Source organism: Myxine glutinosa, unplaced genomic scaffold (genome assembly GCF_964187855.1).
Source record: "Myxine glutinosa unplaced genomic scaffold, kmMyxGlut1.1 SCAFFOLD_2021, whole genome shotgun sequence".
Lineage (NCBI taxonomy): Eukaryota > Metazoa > Chordata > Myxini > Myxiniformes > Myxinidae > Myxine > Myxine glutinosa.
The window spans coordinates 55,172-75,000 of NW_027618116.1; the positions used below are offsets into that span (position 1 = coordinate 55,172).

General features: G+C 42.5%; 1 protein-coding gene across 1 annotated transcript in view; it reads left to right on the forward strand.

The window, feature by feature from the left end:
• Positions 1 to 19,829, forward strand: part of LOC137433645 (uncharacterized) — a gene marked incomplete at its 5' end in the record, with an annotated part of 69,284 nt that overhangs the window by 45,051 nt on the left and 4,404 nt on the right. Inside the window, one exon of the mRNA XM_078769302.1 lies at positions 3,291 to 3,383. Coding sequence (XP_078625428.1) covers positions 3,291 to 3,383 — 93 coding nt within the window. The remainder of the gene's footprint in view (positions 1 to 3,290; positions 3,384 to 19,829) is intronic.

Sequence of the window (19,829 nt, forward strand, 5' to 3'; positions counted from 1 at the left end):
GAAAAAAATTATGGAAACGACAAGTTCTCACCCAGTTTTGGCTACAATGTCTGCCAATGTATTAACATTAAGTAATCTATAATGGAGAGCAAATATTGGAGGTAAACCACTTTAAAGTTTAGCAACATACAGCTGTGGCCAAAAATATTGGCACCCTTGCAATTTTTTCAAATGCACAATTTCTTCCAGAACATTGTTGAAATTAAAAAATATTTTGGTATCCACATATGTATTTTTTTGGTTTGCAGTGGAACAAAACAAAAAAGCTGAAAAAATTACGAAATCTTACCTTATTCCACACAGAAATCCTAAAATGGCCGGACAATATTATTGGCGCCTTTTCAAAGTTGTGAGAAATAATTACATTTCAAGCAGGTGATTCTCTTTTACTTTGGAATTGAACTCACCAATGGTGAGTTGCAGGTGCCTGCAATATTAAAATCACTCATTCAACCAGTTTGAATAGAGAAAAGGAGTCATTCTGCAGTTTTGTGTCACTGTGTGTACCGCAATGAGCATGGAGAAAAGAAAGAAAACCAGAGAATTGTCTGAGGAGGTCAGACACAAGATTGTAGCCAAGCATGGACAATCTCAAGGCTACAAGTCCATCTCCAGAGACATTGATGTTCCTCTGTCCACCGTACGCAATGTTATCAGGAAGTTTAAGGCCCATGGCACTGTAGCCAACCTCCCTGGACATTGCCGCAAGAGAAAACTTGAACGAAGATTGCAGTGAAGGATTGTTCGAATGGTGGAGAAAGCACCTCAATCACCTGTGTCAAATAGATTCAAGCTGACTTTCAGACACAAGGTATGACAGTCTCAACTCGCACCATCCATTGCCAACTCAATGAAAGGGGGTTATATGGTAGGAGACCCAGGAGGACCCCACTGCTGAGAGAGAGACATAAGAAAGCCTGACTGGAGTTTACCAAAACACACCTGAACAAGCAAAAATCCTTCTGGGAGAATGTCCTGTGGACAGGTGAGACCAAATTAGAGCTTTTTGGTAAAGCACATCATCTCTATGTTTACAGAAAACAAAATGAAGCCTTCAAAGAAAAGAACACCTTCCCTACAGTCAAACATGGAGGAGGTTCAGTGATGTTTTGGGGTTGCTGTGCTGCCTCTGGAACTGGGTGCCTTGAATGTGTGCATGGTATCATGAATTCAGGAGATTACCAAGGCATTTTGGAGCGCAATGTTCAACCCAGTGTCAGAAAGCTGGGTCTCCGTCGAAGACCATGGGTCTTGCAGCAGGACAATGACCCCAAACACACTTCATAATGCACCCAGGAATGGTTCAAGACAAAACGCTGGACTGTTCTGAAGTGGCCAGCATCGAGTCCAGATCTAAATCCCATTGAACACCTGTGGGGAGATCTGAAAACAGCAGTTGTGAGAAGGCACCCTTCAAATATGGGAGAACTGGAGCAGTTTGCACAAGTAGGGTGGGCCAAACTGCCAGTAGAGAGGTGTAGGAAGCTCATTCATGGCTATAAGAAGCGCTTGACTGCAGGTATTTTGTCCAAAGGCAGACTTGGGGAGACACGCAGAGAGCCGCCATGGTGAGTGCACGCATGAGAAACCCAGGAAGAATCCATGATGAAGAGACAGCTGACAGAGAGAGATGCCGGGCATGCCAGACCAGACACGCAGAACCGGTGCTACCAAATATAAAGTCAAGGGTGTCAATAATTTTGTCAATGCCATTTCTTTTTGTTTTCTGATTTAAAAGGATATATTAAGTTCTGAATCAAAAACAAAGATTCTGTAATATTAACAATGAAATATAGAATTGTGGAGACCAAATAGTTTTGTCAATTTAAACTTATTTTTGGAGAAAATTGTGAGTTATTTGGAAAAAAAGTGCAAGGGTGCCAATATTTTTGGCCATGACTGTATGTGTTCCTTGGTCCTTAAAGGGTTAAATGTTCTTTTTTCTAATGAGAAATGTTCAGAAGAATCTAACTCCAGTTTGTGCATTCATTCTTATGGGAAAATGTGATTGCTTAACTTTGTTTTGCTTAAAGTTGCATCTTTCAGGAATGCAATTACAACGTTAAGTGAGTGTACGTAAATCGGCAATGTGACCACACAAATCGCTGTTGGTGTGAGAAGTAGGGTTATTTAATGATTCCATTTATACTACACTGTACCTGTGTGGACAATCGATATGTATTGGACATATTTGCCAACCAAGAAGGGAGAAACGGAAATGTGTATGAATATGAATGAATGATCGTTTTAATGCCATTTTCCCCCACTAGAGCAGGGGTTAGCCTTGCAGGCCCCATGACAATCATGGTTCCCTGTTTGAGGCAATGTTTTTTTTATGGCCGGATGCCCTTCCTGACGCCAACCCTTAGTCGCCTCTTATGATGCGCAGGGATACGGTGTACCAATTCTAAATCAGGGTACACACCGGGATCATTCATCCCAGCAAGATGGTACTCAATTTTCCGACCTCGGAAGGATGACAGGTTGAGTCAACCCCCCGGCGTTAATTCAGCGATCGACCGGGATTCTAACTCAGGATCCTAAGATCCCAAGCCTGTGCCCTAACCGCTAAGCCAACACCAGGCTTCGAAAAGGAAATGTGTACACATGTATGAATAATATCAAAATTAACCTGTGATTATGGCTTTTTTTAATGCATAAGAAAGCTGCAGCTACCCCAGCAGGAGTTGCGGTGGAACTCACTGCTGTGGGTGGTGTTATGGTTATTATCAGGTCAGAGAACTGACTTTTTCATTTATTTTTTTTCCTACATTCAAATTAAGCTTTTTGGCTGTGCAAGAAATGCAGGAAGCAATGGATTCACTTAGCAGACGATGCTTGTTGACCAAACGTGTTCCTTTTGATGCAACTTATTTGTTGTATTACTATACACAGCTCAGCACTTCACACACACACACACACACACACACACACACACAGACACACACACACCATTCCTTACACAAAACTGGTTTGTGGTGCTGTTCGTAATTCATTTATTTAGCCGCTCGGCAGTTTTGGTACACGTGCAGGGCTCTGAGTGGAAGTCGGTTATGCTGGATAACGATGCCATGGCCAAAATGCACAGCAACTTGCTTTAAAATCAACAGGTTTAATAAATAATGGAAATGGGGGCATAGCAATAGAATGAGAATAAAAATGTAAGACAAATCCCTTCGGTACACTTAACTTCAACGGTATACATGGCTATTCTTGGTTTATTATTACATGGGCAGACTCACGCAGGGACACAGGATGAACAGATGTGTTGACAGTGGTGTGTGGTGTAGGTGTGTGCGGTCTTCCCTGTGGTGAGCGTCGGGAGACACGAAGCAGGCTGGTCTCGCAGGCTGGACAGACACGCCAATGGCACTTTGCAGCAGGTTCGCCCTTAAGACCCCTTTTCTCCTTGCAGACACTTCCCCACTGGTCCTGCGTGTCTTGTCTGGCATGCCCGGCATCTCTCTCCGTCAGCTGTCTCTTCATCATGGAGTATTCCTGGGTTTCTCATGTGTGCACTCACCATGGCGGCTGTCTGTGTGTCTCCCTGAGTCTGTTTTGTGTGCTCACCGTGGAGTCTCTCTTGCGCGTGCTCAGTGTGTGTGAGTGTTGCTGCCTTTTATAGCCATGCCCTCCTGACTACCCGTGGTGAAGTCTCTCCCCCTGCCCTGTGAGTTTCGTGCTTGTGCTCTCATATAACTGAAGTAGGACATGTGGATGTGGCACCTCACCAAAGCATGTGTTGAGAGAGGCTGGTAGCTAGCTAATGTCAATGTGCCATGTTTGAGTGCATTTGTATGGTGTGAAAGGACAATGTGAGTGATTTGAGAGTTACAATACAGGGAGAAGAGACAGACATGAGGGTGAGAATGATAGGGGGGACTTTTAGACATCCAATCCTGGTAATTGCTAATTGGGGTTACAAACACTTGCACAAATACTCATTAACATATAACTGATGGATAATGAACCCCCAAGACATTTTCGTGTGTGTGTGTGTGTGTGTGTGTGTGTGTGTGTGTGTGTGTGTGTGTGTGTGTGTGTGTGTGTGTGTGTGTGTGTGTGTGTGTGTGTGTGTGTGTGTGTGTGTCAGTTAGTTAGTTAGTGTTACTAACTAGCAGGTTACCTGGGTTGGAAAGCCAAAAGCAAACAATGTGGAAATGGTGAATACTAGACCGTGGAACCAAAAAATTCCACATTGCTGTACCACCCTCAGTCGAACGTCAGACATGGACAGCCGGTTCATGAATGACTTGGCCAAAAAATGGCGAATGGGAAACAATGAGCCAATAAATTCCTCATTCCTGTGCCACCTTTAGTCGAACATCAGACTTTGACAGCAGGTTCGTGAAAGACTTGGGCAAAAAACATAACCCGTCTGAATGGTTCTATACCCAAGTCAATGGAGAATCTGCATATGGCGAATCCGCGAATGTCACGGTTAGAAAGTAGAAACCCTCACGTCATTTCCTCATTCATTTGAACTCTATATCTCTATTTTCATTCCAAACAGCATCATTCCAATCATACAGTAATACTAAAACAAAATACTGTGTTAAATCACAATTGTATTGATATTATCAAACCAGCCCATTGTCGTCATCTGTTCACTTCCAGATTTGGGAGCGGCTCCATATCGAGTCAATTTCAAAATCATAATTTTATTGAGGAATTTATGAAAGTTCCTACCTACCTTACGACATCCACTGGGACCCCAAAATGTTCCACAGAAGGTTATTATATTTCCTTTTCGTAAAATATGCAACTGTAATTGTTACTAAATAAATTTCCCTGTTATGCGACCAGATCCTCAGCTCTGATTGGTGTACATTTGTGGGGACATACAGACAGACTAACACTGTTCTAGACGGCAGTGCCCTACGGTCTATGCCATAAAAAGTCAAGGGGTGTGAATACTTATATACAGTATTGTACTTATATACAGCACTGTTTATATACAGTATATGTTTTTCTATGTTTTCTTTTTTTTAATGAGCAGGGAGTGGTATAAGGAAATCATTGTGGAGAGAAGAGAGATTAGGTGGGAAATTGTGGAAGACAGAAAGATATCAAACAATGAGTTTTGTTTTATCTTTATTTTTTTAATGAAAATTATTTTTAATGCAGTATATTTGTTTTTTGGGGAGAAGAGAAATAATAGACAGATGGGTCAGCAGAGTTTGTTACGGATGCTAGGCATCAAAAATCTACATATATTGAACAAAACTGTTTCAAGTGGAGCACCTCACTGCCATTAGAGCATTTACATTGCATCAGATGTGGCAATAAACTTGAGTTGTTTCTCCCAGCTTTCCACCTTGATGACAGAAGACGCCATTTGCATTTTTGCCTCCTCCAACCCTACCCCATTTAGAATCCCGTGCTGGCACGGGCATCTTGCAAGTTTTGTTAAATTCAGCAAGATGTTTTTGTCTGCAATTAGAATGAATCTCAGCAAGATTCAAACACACTTCCAATTGTTCAAACCCGGGGTCGTTCTAATTTCAACCAAGGCAAGATAGACAAATGTACCCTCAAAATCAGTACAACGCTGAAGTATTCATGCACAGAGGCTTTTTTGGGATCCTGTGCTGCAAGTTTATTTGCTTCCAATTTTAGAAATGGATTCCCACTAAAATTGTTACTGAAAGTGTGCTCTTCTATATAAAATAAAGGACATCACGATATTCCCTGGGCAGTGCTTCTGGGAATTGTTGCTGTTGTATTTTGTGTTTTATGACCCTCCTAGCCTAAGAGATGATTTTGAGGCAAAAACAATGTAAAAAGAGTGAGACATAATGAATGAGATTTTTTTTTTTTAATGGAAAAGTTTAGTCAAATTAAGCTTCCAAATATGACTCAGAATCTATAGAACATGGCCAATGGTGGTCCTACTAATGACTAACAGACACTTATCCTGGCTCAGTATGTGCTAGTCCAAGCCATATCTTAAAAACGTTGAGGCTTGGGCAATTCTTAAAATTTGAGAATCGATTCCAATTCCAAAGTGCTGTCTCGATTCCGAATTATTCACCAAAATGTAATCAATTCGTCCTTGTCCACACACCCAATCTGCTCACCTAATTTAGTCCAAATCCATCCCAATTTTTAAAGATATTCTGCACGCACACAAACAGGGGTGAAAACATAACCTCCATCCATCTTCGGTGGCAGAGGGAATAAAGAGAAATAAATTGAGCTCAAAATGTATGTTCATGAGTAAATAAAATCAGTGGCATGATTTATGTTACAAGAAAAATCTGAAATAGTATTCCATTGTTGTAATTAGGCTTTCAGTGAGGTTCACTAATTGGGGTTACAAACACTTGCAAACACGTGTGAGATTCCCACTGGAAGCCTATTGTTCTTGTAAGGATTATTATTCTCACACATTTTTGTGGAGACGATTCCGAGAAAACCGTCAGAACTAGCTCTACAAAACTTTAACTCATTATCGATAACAATGCAACTTAGTGCATCATGAATTTTGTCTTTGCAATTTTGACTTGCATTGGCTGCCATTGCCTATGACGTAATTATCTTTAAACATCTTCTCCAGAACCGGTGAACGGATCAATGCAAAATTTTACAAATATGATCGCCTCGCCATGGGGATAAAAGTTTGCAAAAAAAAAAACACGTCGTTCACGTGGTTTGGCGGCCATATTGGACTTGAGGGGAAAAAATTTTTTACATCTATATCTTGAGAACCGCTTAGCCGATCCAAACCAACATTTTACAGATATGATCGACTACCCATGAGGAAAATTTATTTAAAATGATGGCATCATCAGTCACGTCGTATAGTGGCCATCTTAGATTTAAGGAAAAAATATTTGAAAATCCATATCTCCAGAACCATTCAATAGATCAATCCAAAACTTCATATGTATGATTGACTACACATGAGGAATTGTTTTGTTTTTGCAAATTGCGACGTCAACAGTAACATGGTATGGTGGCCATCTTGGATTTAAGGAAAATAAATTGAAAATATATATCTCCAGAACCGCTCAACCGATCCAAACCAAAATTTACAGATATGATCGACTACTCATGAGGAAAATTTATTTTAAATGATAACGTCATCAGTCACGTGGTATGGTGGCCATTTTACCTGGAAAACTATCATCACTGCTCGCAGTTCTAGTTACCCTCGCCTGAGGAGAGGGTATTGCATTTGAGTCCGTTTGTTTGTTACTTGCCGGAAAAGATTCCGGCAAGTATGTTGATCGGTTAGTTTGTCTGTCTGTCTCTTTGTGCGCAACACGATGTCTACATCGTTGCACATAGAATCGCCAAACTTTACACACATATTTGGCTTGCCCTGGAATAGACTGTGCCCAATTTTTAACTCTCTCGGCCCAAGGCCTCCATTATGACGTCATAATTTGATAATTCGACAAGTACAAAACTTCATCCGATCAAGATGAAATTTCTTGAGCATAATCTAGGAATAAATTAGTGGAGAATAAAAAAAAAATGATGACGTCATCTGCCATGTGGTTCGGCCACCACATTTGTTTTTACACAAAAGCATTAAAAAACACTGAAAATACATCCTGGCGTAGGTTTGCTATCTCTGATTGCTCTTTCTTGTTGTTTATTGTTATTACCTCCGCCACCAAAGGTGGATGGAGGTTATGTTTTCACCACTGTCTGTCCGTTTGTTACTTGCCGGAAAAGATTCCGGCAAGTATGTTGATCTGTTCGTTTGTCTGTCTGTCTGTCTGTCTCTTTGTCTGTCTGTCTGTTTGCAGCACTACGTCTAAACCGTTGCACGTAGAATCGCCAAACTTTGCACACATATTTGTCGTGCCCTGGAAGACTGTGCCCAATTTATGACGTCATCAGTCACGTGGTTCGGCCGCCATCTTGGAAAAACCGAAAAACTTTGCACCTCTATATCTCCGAAAGTGCTGAACAGACAAAATTGAGACATGGCTCATTGTAAAGAACTCTCCATGGGGAATAAAATATGTTAATGATGACGTCATCAGTCACGTGGTTCGGCCGCCATCTTGGAAAAACCGAAAAACTTTGCACCTCCATATCTCCGAAAGTGCTGAATAGAAAAAATTGGAACATGGCTGATTGTAAAGAACTCTCCATGGGGAATAAAATATGTTAATGATGACGTCATAGGTCACGTGGTTCGGCCGCCATCTTGGAAAAACCGAAAAACAGCACCTCCATATCTCCAAAAGTGCTGTATAGAAAAAATTGACACATGGCTCAATGTAAAGAACTCTCCATGGGAAATAAAATATGTTAATGATGACGTCATCGGTCACGTGGTTCGGCCGCCATATTTGTCCTAAATGGCCGGCAAAAAAGTAAATTCCGGCAAGTCCTCGGTCTCTGACCAATTTTTTGTTTGTTCGTTTGTGAACAATATATCTCAAAAAGCTGTGGACGGATTCAGACGAAATTTGGCAGAGAGGTCGCGTATGTGACAAGGACGAAATGATTAGATTTTGGTGAAGATCCAGATTCTGATCCGGCTGGTAGAATTTTTTAAGTGATTCTTCACCATTAGGAGATAGGGCCAAAAATGATACGTAGCAGGATATCTCAAAAAGTTATAGACGGATTTGGATGAAACTTGGTGGGCAGGTTGTGTGTGTGACGAGGAAGAATCGATTCAATTTTGGTGAAGATTCGGATCCGGATCTGGCTAGTCTAATTTAAGTGATTCTTCACCATTGAGTGATATGGCCAACCAGGTGGAGTGTCCAGTTTTCATTCTCTACTTTGTTACCCAGTTTTCATTCTTCTCTTTAACATCTGTTAGCTGGATCGGAATCACAAGATATTTGTTCAATATTTTTGCAGCATGACTGATGACTTCATGAATATTCTCATGTTATCATGGTATTACGTTGTCATGGAGAAATGTCAGTATACCCTACATTTGGCAGTGTCAACAGTGTGCGCTTTGCATTTACAATGTTTCCGGGGCACTAAATAAACGTTCTGCACGGACGCGGCTGGTGGCAGCACTGGATACTTCCCCTCCTTGGACCTCAACCACTTCCACGGACAACGATCTGTGTCTAATCTCACCTCCACTAGATATTGATTGATCTCGTTATCTGCTTCTCGGTCTGGTCATGGGTAGTGCAGGTCTTCTTCCCCAACATCTCCCAATGCTTTGCTGATGAGGAATTGTGACCTCTTCTTTTTAGGGGGCCCCAAAGTCGATGCCCCCAGACTACAACAGGCATTTTAAGGCCATTTTCCCTGCAAGAGCGGGGGTTAGCCTTGCGGTCCCCATGACAATCTTCTCCATTTTGCCCTATTTTCTGCATCTCCCCTTGTTAACATCCTTGCCCGCATTTCTTCTTCGACCATCTTTCGCCAAGTCTTTCTCGGTCTTCCCCGTCCTCTACTTCCTTCTACATTCATTTCCATCACTCTTCTCAACCAGTCACGTTCATCCTTCCTCAACACATGACCAAACCATCTCAAACTGTTTCTCTTCACAGCATCCATCACAGGCTCTATTCCCATCATCTTTCGCAATTCATCATTTGTCTTCCTCTCTCTCAACGATACTCCACACATCCACCGAACCATTCGCATTTCCACCCTTTCCAGCCTTCGTTGCTGCTCTACGTTCATTACCCATGTCTCGCTCCCATAAATCATAACACTTCTCACACATGCAGCATACACCTTTCCCTTCAGCTTCAACGACACTCCCCTCCTCGTCAGCATGCCACTCAGTTCCCGAAACTTCTTCCATGCACATCTCACTCCAGCAACCGTTGCCGAGTCTGATCCACCTTCTCCATTCAGCATGTCTCCGAGGTAACAAAATGTTTTCACACCTTCCAGCTTCTCGCCGTCTCCAAGATCCAACTCAACATTTCCTCCATCTGCAGCTCCCTCTGTGCACACCTTACACTTGAATGTAGCTGCCACACTGGTTAATGACCCTCTCAAACCACTACATTTTTGATGAACCCACTCAACGCACATTGTACATTTAATGGAATTCACTCCGACACTCTTCCTGCACACAGCACACGGCCACTTCCCAGGTCTTTCCACCTCACCACATGCTTTACCACTTGCCATCACCTTCGTTTTTCCGATATTCACCTTCAGACCTTTTGTCTCCATACATTCCTTCCACTTGTTCATCTTCTCCTTCAGTCCATCCATACTTTCTGCAATCAACACCAGATCATCTGCATACAACAACTCCCATGGTAAACCCTCCTTTACGTTCCAAGTCAGCACCTCCATCACAGCTACAAATAGTAGTGGACTTCGTATCAACCCCTGTTGCACTCCCACCTTCACCTCAAACTCACCACTGTTCCCGTCCTTCGTCCTTACAGCTGTGCGCGCTCTTTTGTACATTGCCATCACTACTCTGATCAACCATTCCTCCACTCCTAACTTCCTCAATGCCCATGTCACTACTTCACGTGGAACCCTATCGAATGCTTTCTCCAGATCAACAAACCCAAGAAACAACTTCTTCCTCTTCTCCATGTACTTCTCCTGCAACTGCCTCACAATAAAAAGCGCGTCTGTCATACCTCTTCCTGGCATAAATCCAAACTGCATTTCGTCAATCTTCACTTTATTCCTTATCCTCCTCTCCAACACCCTTTCCAATACCTTCATTCCATGCTCCAATAACTTTATCGCTCGATACGAGCCACAGTCCAGAGGGTCACCTTTCCCCTTGTATAAAGGGCCGAGGGTACTCAGTTCCCAATCCACTGGAATGCGGCCTTCTTTCACCACCAGATTGCAGATCTCTGTCATTCTCTTCACACCCCAATTTCCCGCTGCCTTCAACATATCTCCCACAACTCCTGTCGGCCCTCCTGCTTTTCTATTCTTCATTGCTTTTATCGCTTCCTCAACTTCCTTCTCGGTTATCTTCTCTGTCGGTCCTAAAGGGCCCCAGAAAGATGCCCCCAGACTGGTTTTGGTAAATTTTTGTTTGTTAGTCTGGTACCTCTGTTTGATGATGGTGGTGACTTCCCCAATCACCACTTCTTTCACTCTTGCTTTCTCTGTTATAGAGAGAAACGGAAGGCATTTATACCACCCATCCAGAAAATCAGTGGTTCGTAAATATTGCCTTGCTCCATAGTCACTGTCGTGGTCTCCAAGCTTGAATGTCATTTCCCTCTTTATCTGCTTTATCTTTGACAAATAATCTTTCGATTCAGCAAAGATGCCCTCTAGATAGGAGGTGGTTGGCAAAATCCCCGATTATGGTAACTTGAGGTCTCACTAGAGAATGACTCCTTAATGTCTCAGGTTGCAACAACACCACCATTTTTTTCAGCAATCAAAACTTCATGATCTGACAGATATAACTCCTTCCTCTTCATCTTGATCAGGAGGTTGGAAATAGGCTGCTGTTGCTCCAGGATACGCTTGAGCATATCATGCGTAGAACCCCATCTGGTGTCCACGTCCTGGATGAGCTTGTGTACTGGGAAGTCAAGGGTGTGATGAGCTGCCATAGAGTATTTCGTTTTTGCCGAATGCCAAAACTCAACAAGCTTTGGCAAACAAACTCAACAAGCTTTGAACACTGGGCAAGGGTTGTTTTAATCCCTCTCAAATTCAGGCCAACTTTCACCATCAGATTCAATGTGTGGCCGAAACACGTAATATTAGAGAATCCTAAGCCATCATGCCTTGGTTATATTTGTCACATTATCAGTGACCACGGCACTTAGTTTGTCTTTCAACTTTCAGTCTTCCAGGATGTCATGCATAGGACAAGCATTGTGCTTGCACATGGTTTTGTGGTGGGGGCAGTTCTGCATGCTCAAATGTGAAACGCCCCATTGATCAATCTCTGTTGACGTCTTGTACTGCGACACCGATTTTTTTGGTGGGATGCACGACTGATCCACATGTCAGTTGTGAGTGATGTATATGATGCTTCGTGCAGCTGCGATACAACACTTTTCTCCTTCACCTTGTTGTAGAGCTGAGGGATTATGACGGACAAGAATGATTTCCTTGATGGTAAAGTGTAGCACTGGTCAAAGACTTTTTGCATGGTGTGGAATCCCTCCTCTTCCACTGTGTATGTTGGTCACATTCATGTGGCGATGGATCTGGCAACGTCTGTTGTAAGTGCCTCATGCTGAGCAGAACCAGCACCTCAAGGGGTCGCAGTTTGGAAATGAGTCTAAATAAGATGAAGGGGAAAATGATCACCATTACCATTTGCATTACTATGAAACTAGAACGGCACGCAGTAGAGAACATACCTCCACCCGGTTGGCCATATCACTCAATAGTGAAGAATCACTTTAAAAATTCTTCTAGCTGGATCCGGATCCGAATTGTCACCAAAATTGAATCGATTCTTCCTTGTCACACACGCAACCTGTCCACCAAGTTTCGTCCAAACCTGTCCATAACTTTTTGAGATATCCTGCAATGTATCGTTTTGGGCCCTATCTCTCAATGGTGAAGAATCGCTTAAAAATTAAATAATTCTCATATCCGAATCCATATTCAGATCTTCACCAAAATCGAATCGATTATTCCTTGCCACACACACAACCTGTCCACAAAGTTTCGTAAAAATCCGTCCATAACTTTTTGAGATATCCTACTGCGTATCGTTTTTGGCCCCATCTCCCAATGGTGAAGAATCACTTTTAAAATTCTACAAGCCGAATCTGGATCTTCACCAAAATCGAATCATTTCGTCCTTGTCACATACGCGTACCTCTCTGCCACATTTCGTCCGAATCCGTCCACAACATTTTGAGATATCATGTTCACAAACAAACGGACGGACAGGGGTGAAAACATAACCTCCATCCACCTTTGGTGGCGGAGCAAATAAATAATATTGAGCCATTAGAAACACCTGCTGTCCCACTTCCTTTGGTAGCATTGGCAAGTCATCTTCATTTGCCACCTTGCAGAGAGCACAATACGTACGGTATGCAAAATTTGGGGGAGATCGGCCCAGCCCTGGTTTTTTGTATGATTTTTCATACCTATGAGGTGCAAACAAACAATCAGCTTATTAATCCCCTACCGGTGTACACCGGAGGGAACTATAGGTTTGCATTCCGTCCCTCCGTCTGTCTGTCAGTCTGTCCGTCCGTCACGCAAAGAACAGTTTTCCGGACTTTCTTTTCTAAACTCTTCATGCTAATGATTTCAAACTTGGCACATGGTTTCCTCATGATAAGTTACAGATCAAGTTCGAAATTCACGACGTTTCGATCATTTTTGACAAAGTTATGGCACTTTGAACTTTGGTAATTTCCCCAACAGTTTTCCGGACGACAGACTGCCGGTAGGGGACATGTATTGCAGCGCAATACTCAGAATGCTTGTTAGTCCCCTACTGGTGTACACCGGAGGGGACTATACTGCCCTACTTTGACAAAAATAAGCAACTGCCTGAAAGGAGTTTTCTTGTAAATGAGGAAAATGTGTTTTTCTTTCTGCTCTCTTTGGCAGAGTTTCTTACTTCCTGGGTATAAAGTTTTTCAAACTGTACTCAAAGAAGACTTTTTAGGCAACCATGGTTGGAGATATGAATTCATATTTTTGTGTGAATTATGTCACTTGCTTCCTTTTGTCAAAGTATTATGGTAATAGTTCCAGGCCTAATACTTTGACAAAAGGAAGCAACTTTTCAAATTTTCTGATCACTCTGGTATGAAACTGTGCTAGATATATATTTATTGGTTTTGTGTGTATTTATTAATAATCCAAATTTGTTTACACATCAAGGAGTGACAGGGCGGGAAGGGTATGTGCAGGCACATGTACGTAATCAACGTCCCGTCCCCCGTCCACCCCTATAAAAAGGCAGAATACTTTCAATGCACAATACTATCCTAAAGCAGACCATTTGTTATTATTTTGTTTTGGGCTTGTTTTTTTTTTTTGTTTTTTTAGTTTAAATACTCACTCAAACACTTCTGCTACAGAAGAACGTGTATCACAACTGGAAAAAGAATAAACAACCAGATATGTGGAGAAATGTAATTTCTTTGGTCATGCATTCAGTTAATTTTTAGTGGAAGATGACGAGGAAAAACAAATTAAGTGTTAAATCACGACAGAGTACAAACATGTGTACAATCATACAACTACAAGCACTGAAGGGGGAAATAATTTTAACTCTACATTTAGTCATTGCTTTCAAAAACTTGCTTCAAGACTCTAACTCTAAACATTAGATACGTGTACTGCATTCTGTACACTGTACGCAACAATGTGTATATGGGACTACACAGAAACTGCGCACAAACAAGACAGGATATAAACGTCTAGTAAATAGACAATAAACACTAGTTAACATGAGTTTCACTCAAAAGAGTCTAAAAATTGAATGCCTAATAGCATATTGAACAGTCAGGTACTTACATATCTCTCAAATGGGCGAAAACATCAGAGAATTTCAGCATTTTCGGGCGGTTTCACAACCAGTTGCACAAGCACAACACAGCAAAAACCATGAGAAAGCCAAGCTGGATAATAGGAGCTCTCTGATTGGTTAACTCCCTCAATCTGCCATTTCTATGCTGATATATGATTGGCTAACTAAGACCTGCTCAGTTGCTTCCTTTTGTCAAAGTTTTATGACAATATTTCTGTACTTGCTTCCTTTTGACATGTTAATATCTCAGAAATGGAGGGTCGTGTTACTTTATTTTGTGTACGAACGTGTAGAGCACACCTCAATACCCGAGAACAAGTGATAACTCAATTTCGACAAAAATGACAGTTGCTTCCTTGTGTCAAAGTAGGGCAGTATAGGTTTGCACGCCGTCCCTCCCTCCATCTGTCGGTCTGTCAGCCTGTCAGTCCGTCACGCAAAGAACAGTTTTCCGGACTTTAAAAAAAAAACTCTTAATGCTAATGATTTCAAATTTGGCACATGGTTTCCTGATGATAAGTTACAGATCAAGTTCGAACTTCACGACGTTTCGATCATTTTTGACAAAGTTATGGCACTTTGAACTTTGGGAATTCTGATAATTCTGATGATCCTTAACTCAGTGCCATTTTAAGTTTTAATTTCCTTTTAAAAAGATTTTCTCTGCAATAATAGGACCGATTGAGATCAAATTTTCACCGTAGGGGGGACTCGGTCTGTAGAATATTTTAATGGTAATTATGACATCACAGGTCACGTGGTTCGGCCGCCATATTGTTTTTCGTGAAAACACGAAAAAACCCTTTTTCTCTGCAACGGCTGTACAGATCGAGGCCAAATTTTGCAGGCAGAATCGCATACGAGCTGCCTGCAAAATCAATCGCATTTTGCAGGCAGAATCGAGCATGACGTCATGCGTCACATGGTTTCAGAGTTATGACGTTTTTAAGCATGAACCTTTAAAACCGAGCTCCTCCCTCTTTTTTGATCCAATCGAGGGGAAACTTCACAGATCTGTTCAGCACGTCAGTCTACTAAAATGACCTTTTGGAATTTGCGATAGGTCACGTGGTTTGGCAGATATCGTTAATTAAACGAAAATATTTTAAAAATGGATATCTCTTGAATCGCTAGTACCTCAGACCGTGAGTTGGTAATCATATAATTCACACAGTGCAATACGTACAGGCCGCTCCACGGAGCGACCTTGCGGGCTTATCAACGAGGCGAGGCGTGACACACATGTGTCTCAGCATACCTCAGATCAAGTTTGAAAACCAGCATCAACCGTGTATAAATTTGCATATTCGATCATTTTTGACAAAGTTATGGCACTTTGAACTTTGGTAGGGGACATGTATTGCAGCGCAATACTCAGAATGCTTGTTTATTATAGTAGGATACGTTGTATGGGTGAGGGGAGTAGCTTACTAGGAGTGACTCGAGCAGGGTTGTGTGATCCCGAATCTGTGCTGGTGGATTGTTTCCAATTTGCTGATTATGGTGACTGATCTCGGTCACGTTTAGCATAACTTTCCATTCCACAACCACGAGCTTCCCTTGGATGGAATGACTTCAGATGCTTATGCATTACAGAGGTACTCGACATGTAAGACAACGTCTTGCTGCAGAACACGCATTGAACTTGCTTCAGATTTAAAATCTCGCTCTGTTTTTCAGGATTATTTTCAAATACAAAGAAGCTCCAGATCATGCTCGATGACGTACCAGCTTTTCGAAGAAGATTTTTCTTTCCAAGGAGGTCCTCCATGTCCATGCCTACTTTTGCCACACAGAGAAAAGCTAATGATGTCGTGTGTCTGTCCCACCCTGAAACACGGAAATGCTCCTGGGAAAGAAAATAATAAGTAAAAGTTGCTTCAAATGAATCCAAACCTCCAGGAAAATTATAATTATGTTTCATAATTAGATTTTAGATTTTAAAAAATTATCCCGGTTGACTTGGGCGGTGTACAAGGCAACAGCCCGGTCCTCGATTGCTCCGGACTTTTTTCATTTGCTGTTAATAAATATGCCGCGATATATGTGCCGGCAACATATTTGCTGTTAAGAAATATGATGATTTTGGAGTCTCACAATACTATATATACAAATATAATTGGCTAATACTGTCTGTCGGATCCCGGAAGGAGAGAAGTCTGACCCACATGCACACAGTTTGTGCGTTTGTGAGTACAAGTACTATCAACACACTATCAATAGCTGTCCCTAAATCCTCCTCCCCTTCCACATCTTACCCTACCCCTCCCCCCCCTGTTCTGTATCCGTTGCTCCCCCTTCCTCTTCATTAACGGTATGGACCTCAAACATCCAGGGCCTTTGCTCAAACTTGACTGATCTTTCCAAACAGGTTGCTTCTGACAAACCAGACTTGATCTGCTCAACAGAAACTTTCCTCCTTCATGATGTCTCTGATTCCTTAATATATCTCCCGGGTTACTCCCTCCTCCATATGATAGACCTGAGCCTCGTCCTGGAGGTGGGGTTGCTATCTTTATTAAAAACTCTCTTCATCACTCTCCCTGCACTGCCCACTCTCCACCTCACCCCCAGGAATACCTCTGGCTACGGCTTCCTCTCCGCTCCCACCTTTTGTTCATATGTGTGTTGTACCGTCCACCAAGCAGTGATGAATCCATCTACATCTCGCTGTCTGATAATATGGACCAACTTCGATCTACTCATCCCAACTCTCTCTTCCTCATATGTGGTGATTTCAATTGTCATCATGCCAGCTGGCTGGGTGTGGGTACCTCTCACCAGCCATGGCTCCTCAGCAAAGGACTTCTGCGACTCATTGGGACTGACACCATCTGTCAATTTCCCAACCCGGATCTCAGTCAACAGAGCATCTTCTCTTCGAGACTTGGTTATGACAAACTTCCCTGCATATGTCTGCTGCTCTTCTTCTGCTCCAATCGGCTCATCTGATCATGTGCTTGTTGAAGTGGACATCTGGCCATTCTCAGAGACCCTCCACAGCGTCGACGAGTCTGGCATTTCACTCAGGCCAACTGGCACGTCTTCAAGCAGCCATCAATCATCTGGACTGGTCTCCCATCTCTACTGCCTCTGACATCAACTCATCCTGGGAATTCTTCCAAAGTAAATTGCTCTCTCTCATGCACAGATTGATCCCATCTCGTCTTCAGTTGTCATACCCTTCCACCCGTCCATGGTACACGGAATCTTGTGGTGAGGCTGTTGCCATGAAACAACTTGCCTTCGCCTCCTGGATGGCAAATCCAACAGAAGGAAATCTCATTTTCTTTCGCAAAGCCCGGAACAAGTGTGTGTCCACCCTCAGGAGAGCCAGGGAACAATATCTCTCTACTCTCAAGAATGAACTCTCAAACCTGTCTCCTTCCTCCAAATCCTGGTAGCGTCTGGTCAAATCCGTTTCTAGTGTTTGTTCCCCCTCCATCCCCTCCCTCACCTCAAATGGCTACACAGTTGACACCGCACGTGACAAAGCCGAATGCCTCAACTCTGTGTTTGCCTCTAAATCTTGTGTCCCAAACCCATCTCTCTCTGTTCCCACGTTACCCAGTCGAACCCAACTGCTCCTGGACTATGTGTCCTTCTCTCCTGACAAGGTGGATAAGTTTTTGTCAAACCTCGACTCTGATTCTGCAACTGGACCAGACGGCATCAGCCCACGGGTCCTAAAATCCTGCTCTACCGCTCTATCTCACCCTCTCTTTGTTCTTTTCACCCTCTCTTTTGCTCAAGATCATCTGCCAGCATCTTTGAAATCAGCAAACATTACCGCTTTACACAAAAAAGGTGCAAAAACAGATCCTTGCAACTACAGACCAATCAGCCTGCTCCCAATTATCAGCAAAGTCATGGAATCCATCATTGCTTCGGATATCAAATCCTTCCTCTTCTCCAATGGCTTGATCTTCGATCATCAATTTGGATTCAGACCAGGTCATTCTGCTATGGACATGTTGCTTCTGCTGTCTCAACAATGGATTGAGGTCCTCAATGCCAAACAGGAAATCAGAGCTGTCTCCCTTGACATATCACGTGCCTTCGATACGGTCTGGCACCCAGCTCTGCTCATCAAACTCTCCTCCTATGGTATCCATGGAAATCTCCACGCTTGGCTTGCGGACTTCCTCTCTGGTCGTAGTCGACGTGTGGCCCTGAATGGATTTCTCTCATCGCCCCTACCTGTTCTGGCTGGAGTTCCCCAAGATAGTGTTCTGGGCCCTGTGCTTTTTATGGTCTTGGCAGAGTGGCCAGACGGAAGCCTCTCCTCAGTGAAAGGCACATGAAAGCCTGCTTGGAGTTTGCAAAAAAAGCACCTAAAGGACTCTCAGACTGTGACAAACAAGATTCTGTGGTCTGATGAAACCAAGATTAAACTGTTTGGCTTCCGTCTGGCCACTCTGCCATAAAGCCCAGATCGGTGGGGTGTGGCAGTGATGGTTGTCCTTCTGGAAGTTTCTCCCATCTCCACACAGGATCTCTGGAGCTCAGCCAGAGTGACCATCGGGTTATTGGTCACCTCTCTTACCAAGGCCATTCTCCCCCAATTGCTCAGTTTGGCCGGGCGGCCAGCTCTCGGAAGAGTCCTGGTTTTTCCAAACTTCTTCCATTTAAGAATTATGGAGGCCACTGTTCTCTTGGGAACCTTCAATGCAGCAGAAATTTTTTTGTAGGCTTCCCCAGATCTGTGCATCAACACAATCCTGTCTCTGAGCTCTGCAGGCAGTTCCTTCGACCTCATGGCTTGGTTTTTGCTCTGATATGCATTGTCAGCTGTGAGACATTATATAGACAGGTGTGTGCCTTTCCAAATCATGTCCAATCAATTGAATTTACCACAGGTGGACTCCAATCAAGGTGTAGAAACATCTCAAAGATGATCAAGAGAAATGGGAGGCACCTGATCTAAATTTCAAGTGTCATAGCAAAGGGTATGAATACTTATGTCAATGTGATATTTCATTTTTTTCTTTTCCATAAATTTGCAAAACTTTCTGAAATCCTGTTTTCTCTTTGTCATTATGGGGTATTGAGTGTAGATTGATGAGGGAAAAAATGAATTCAAACGATTTCAGCACAAGGCTGCAACATAAAATGTGAAAAAAGTGAAGGGGTCTGAATACTTTCTGAATGCACTGTGTATATATATATACAGTCATGTGAAAAAGTAAGTATACCCCATGTAAAGTTTTGACTTTTTCAACATATTTCAACATACAGCTATTTGATCTTCATTTCAACAATATTGATAGATAAAGGTGATATAATATAACAAATATCATGAAACATTTACATTTTGAAGTCCATTGTATAATTTAAATAAACATAAATGCAAATTTCGCATGTGGAAAAAGTAAGTACACCCTTGGCTCTAATAGGTGGTATTGCCCCCTTTGGCAGAAACAAC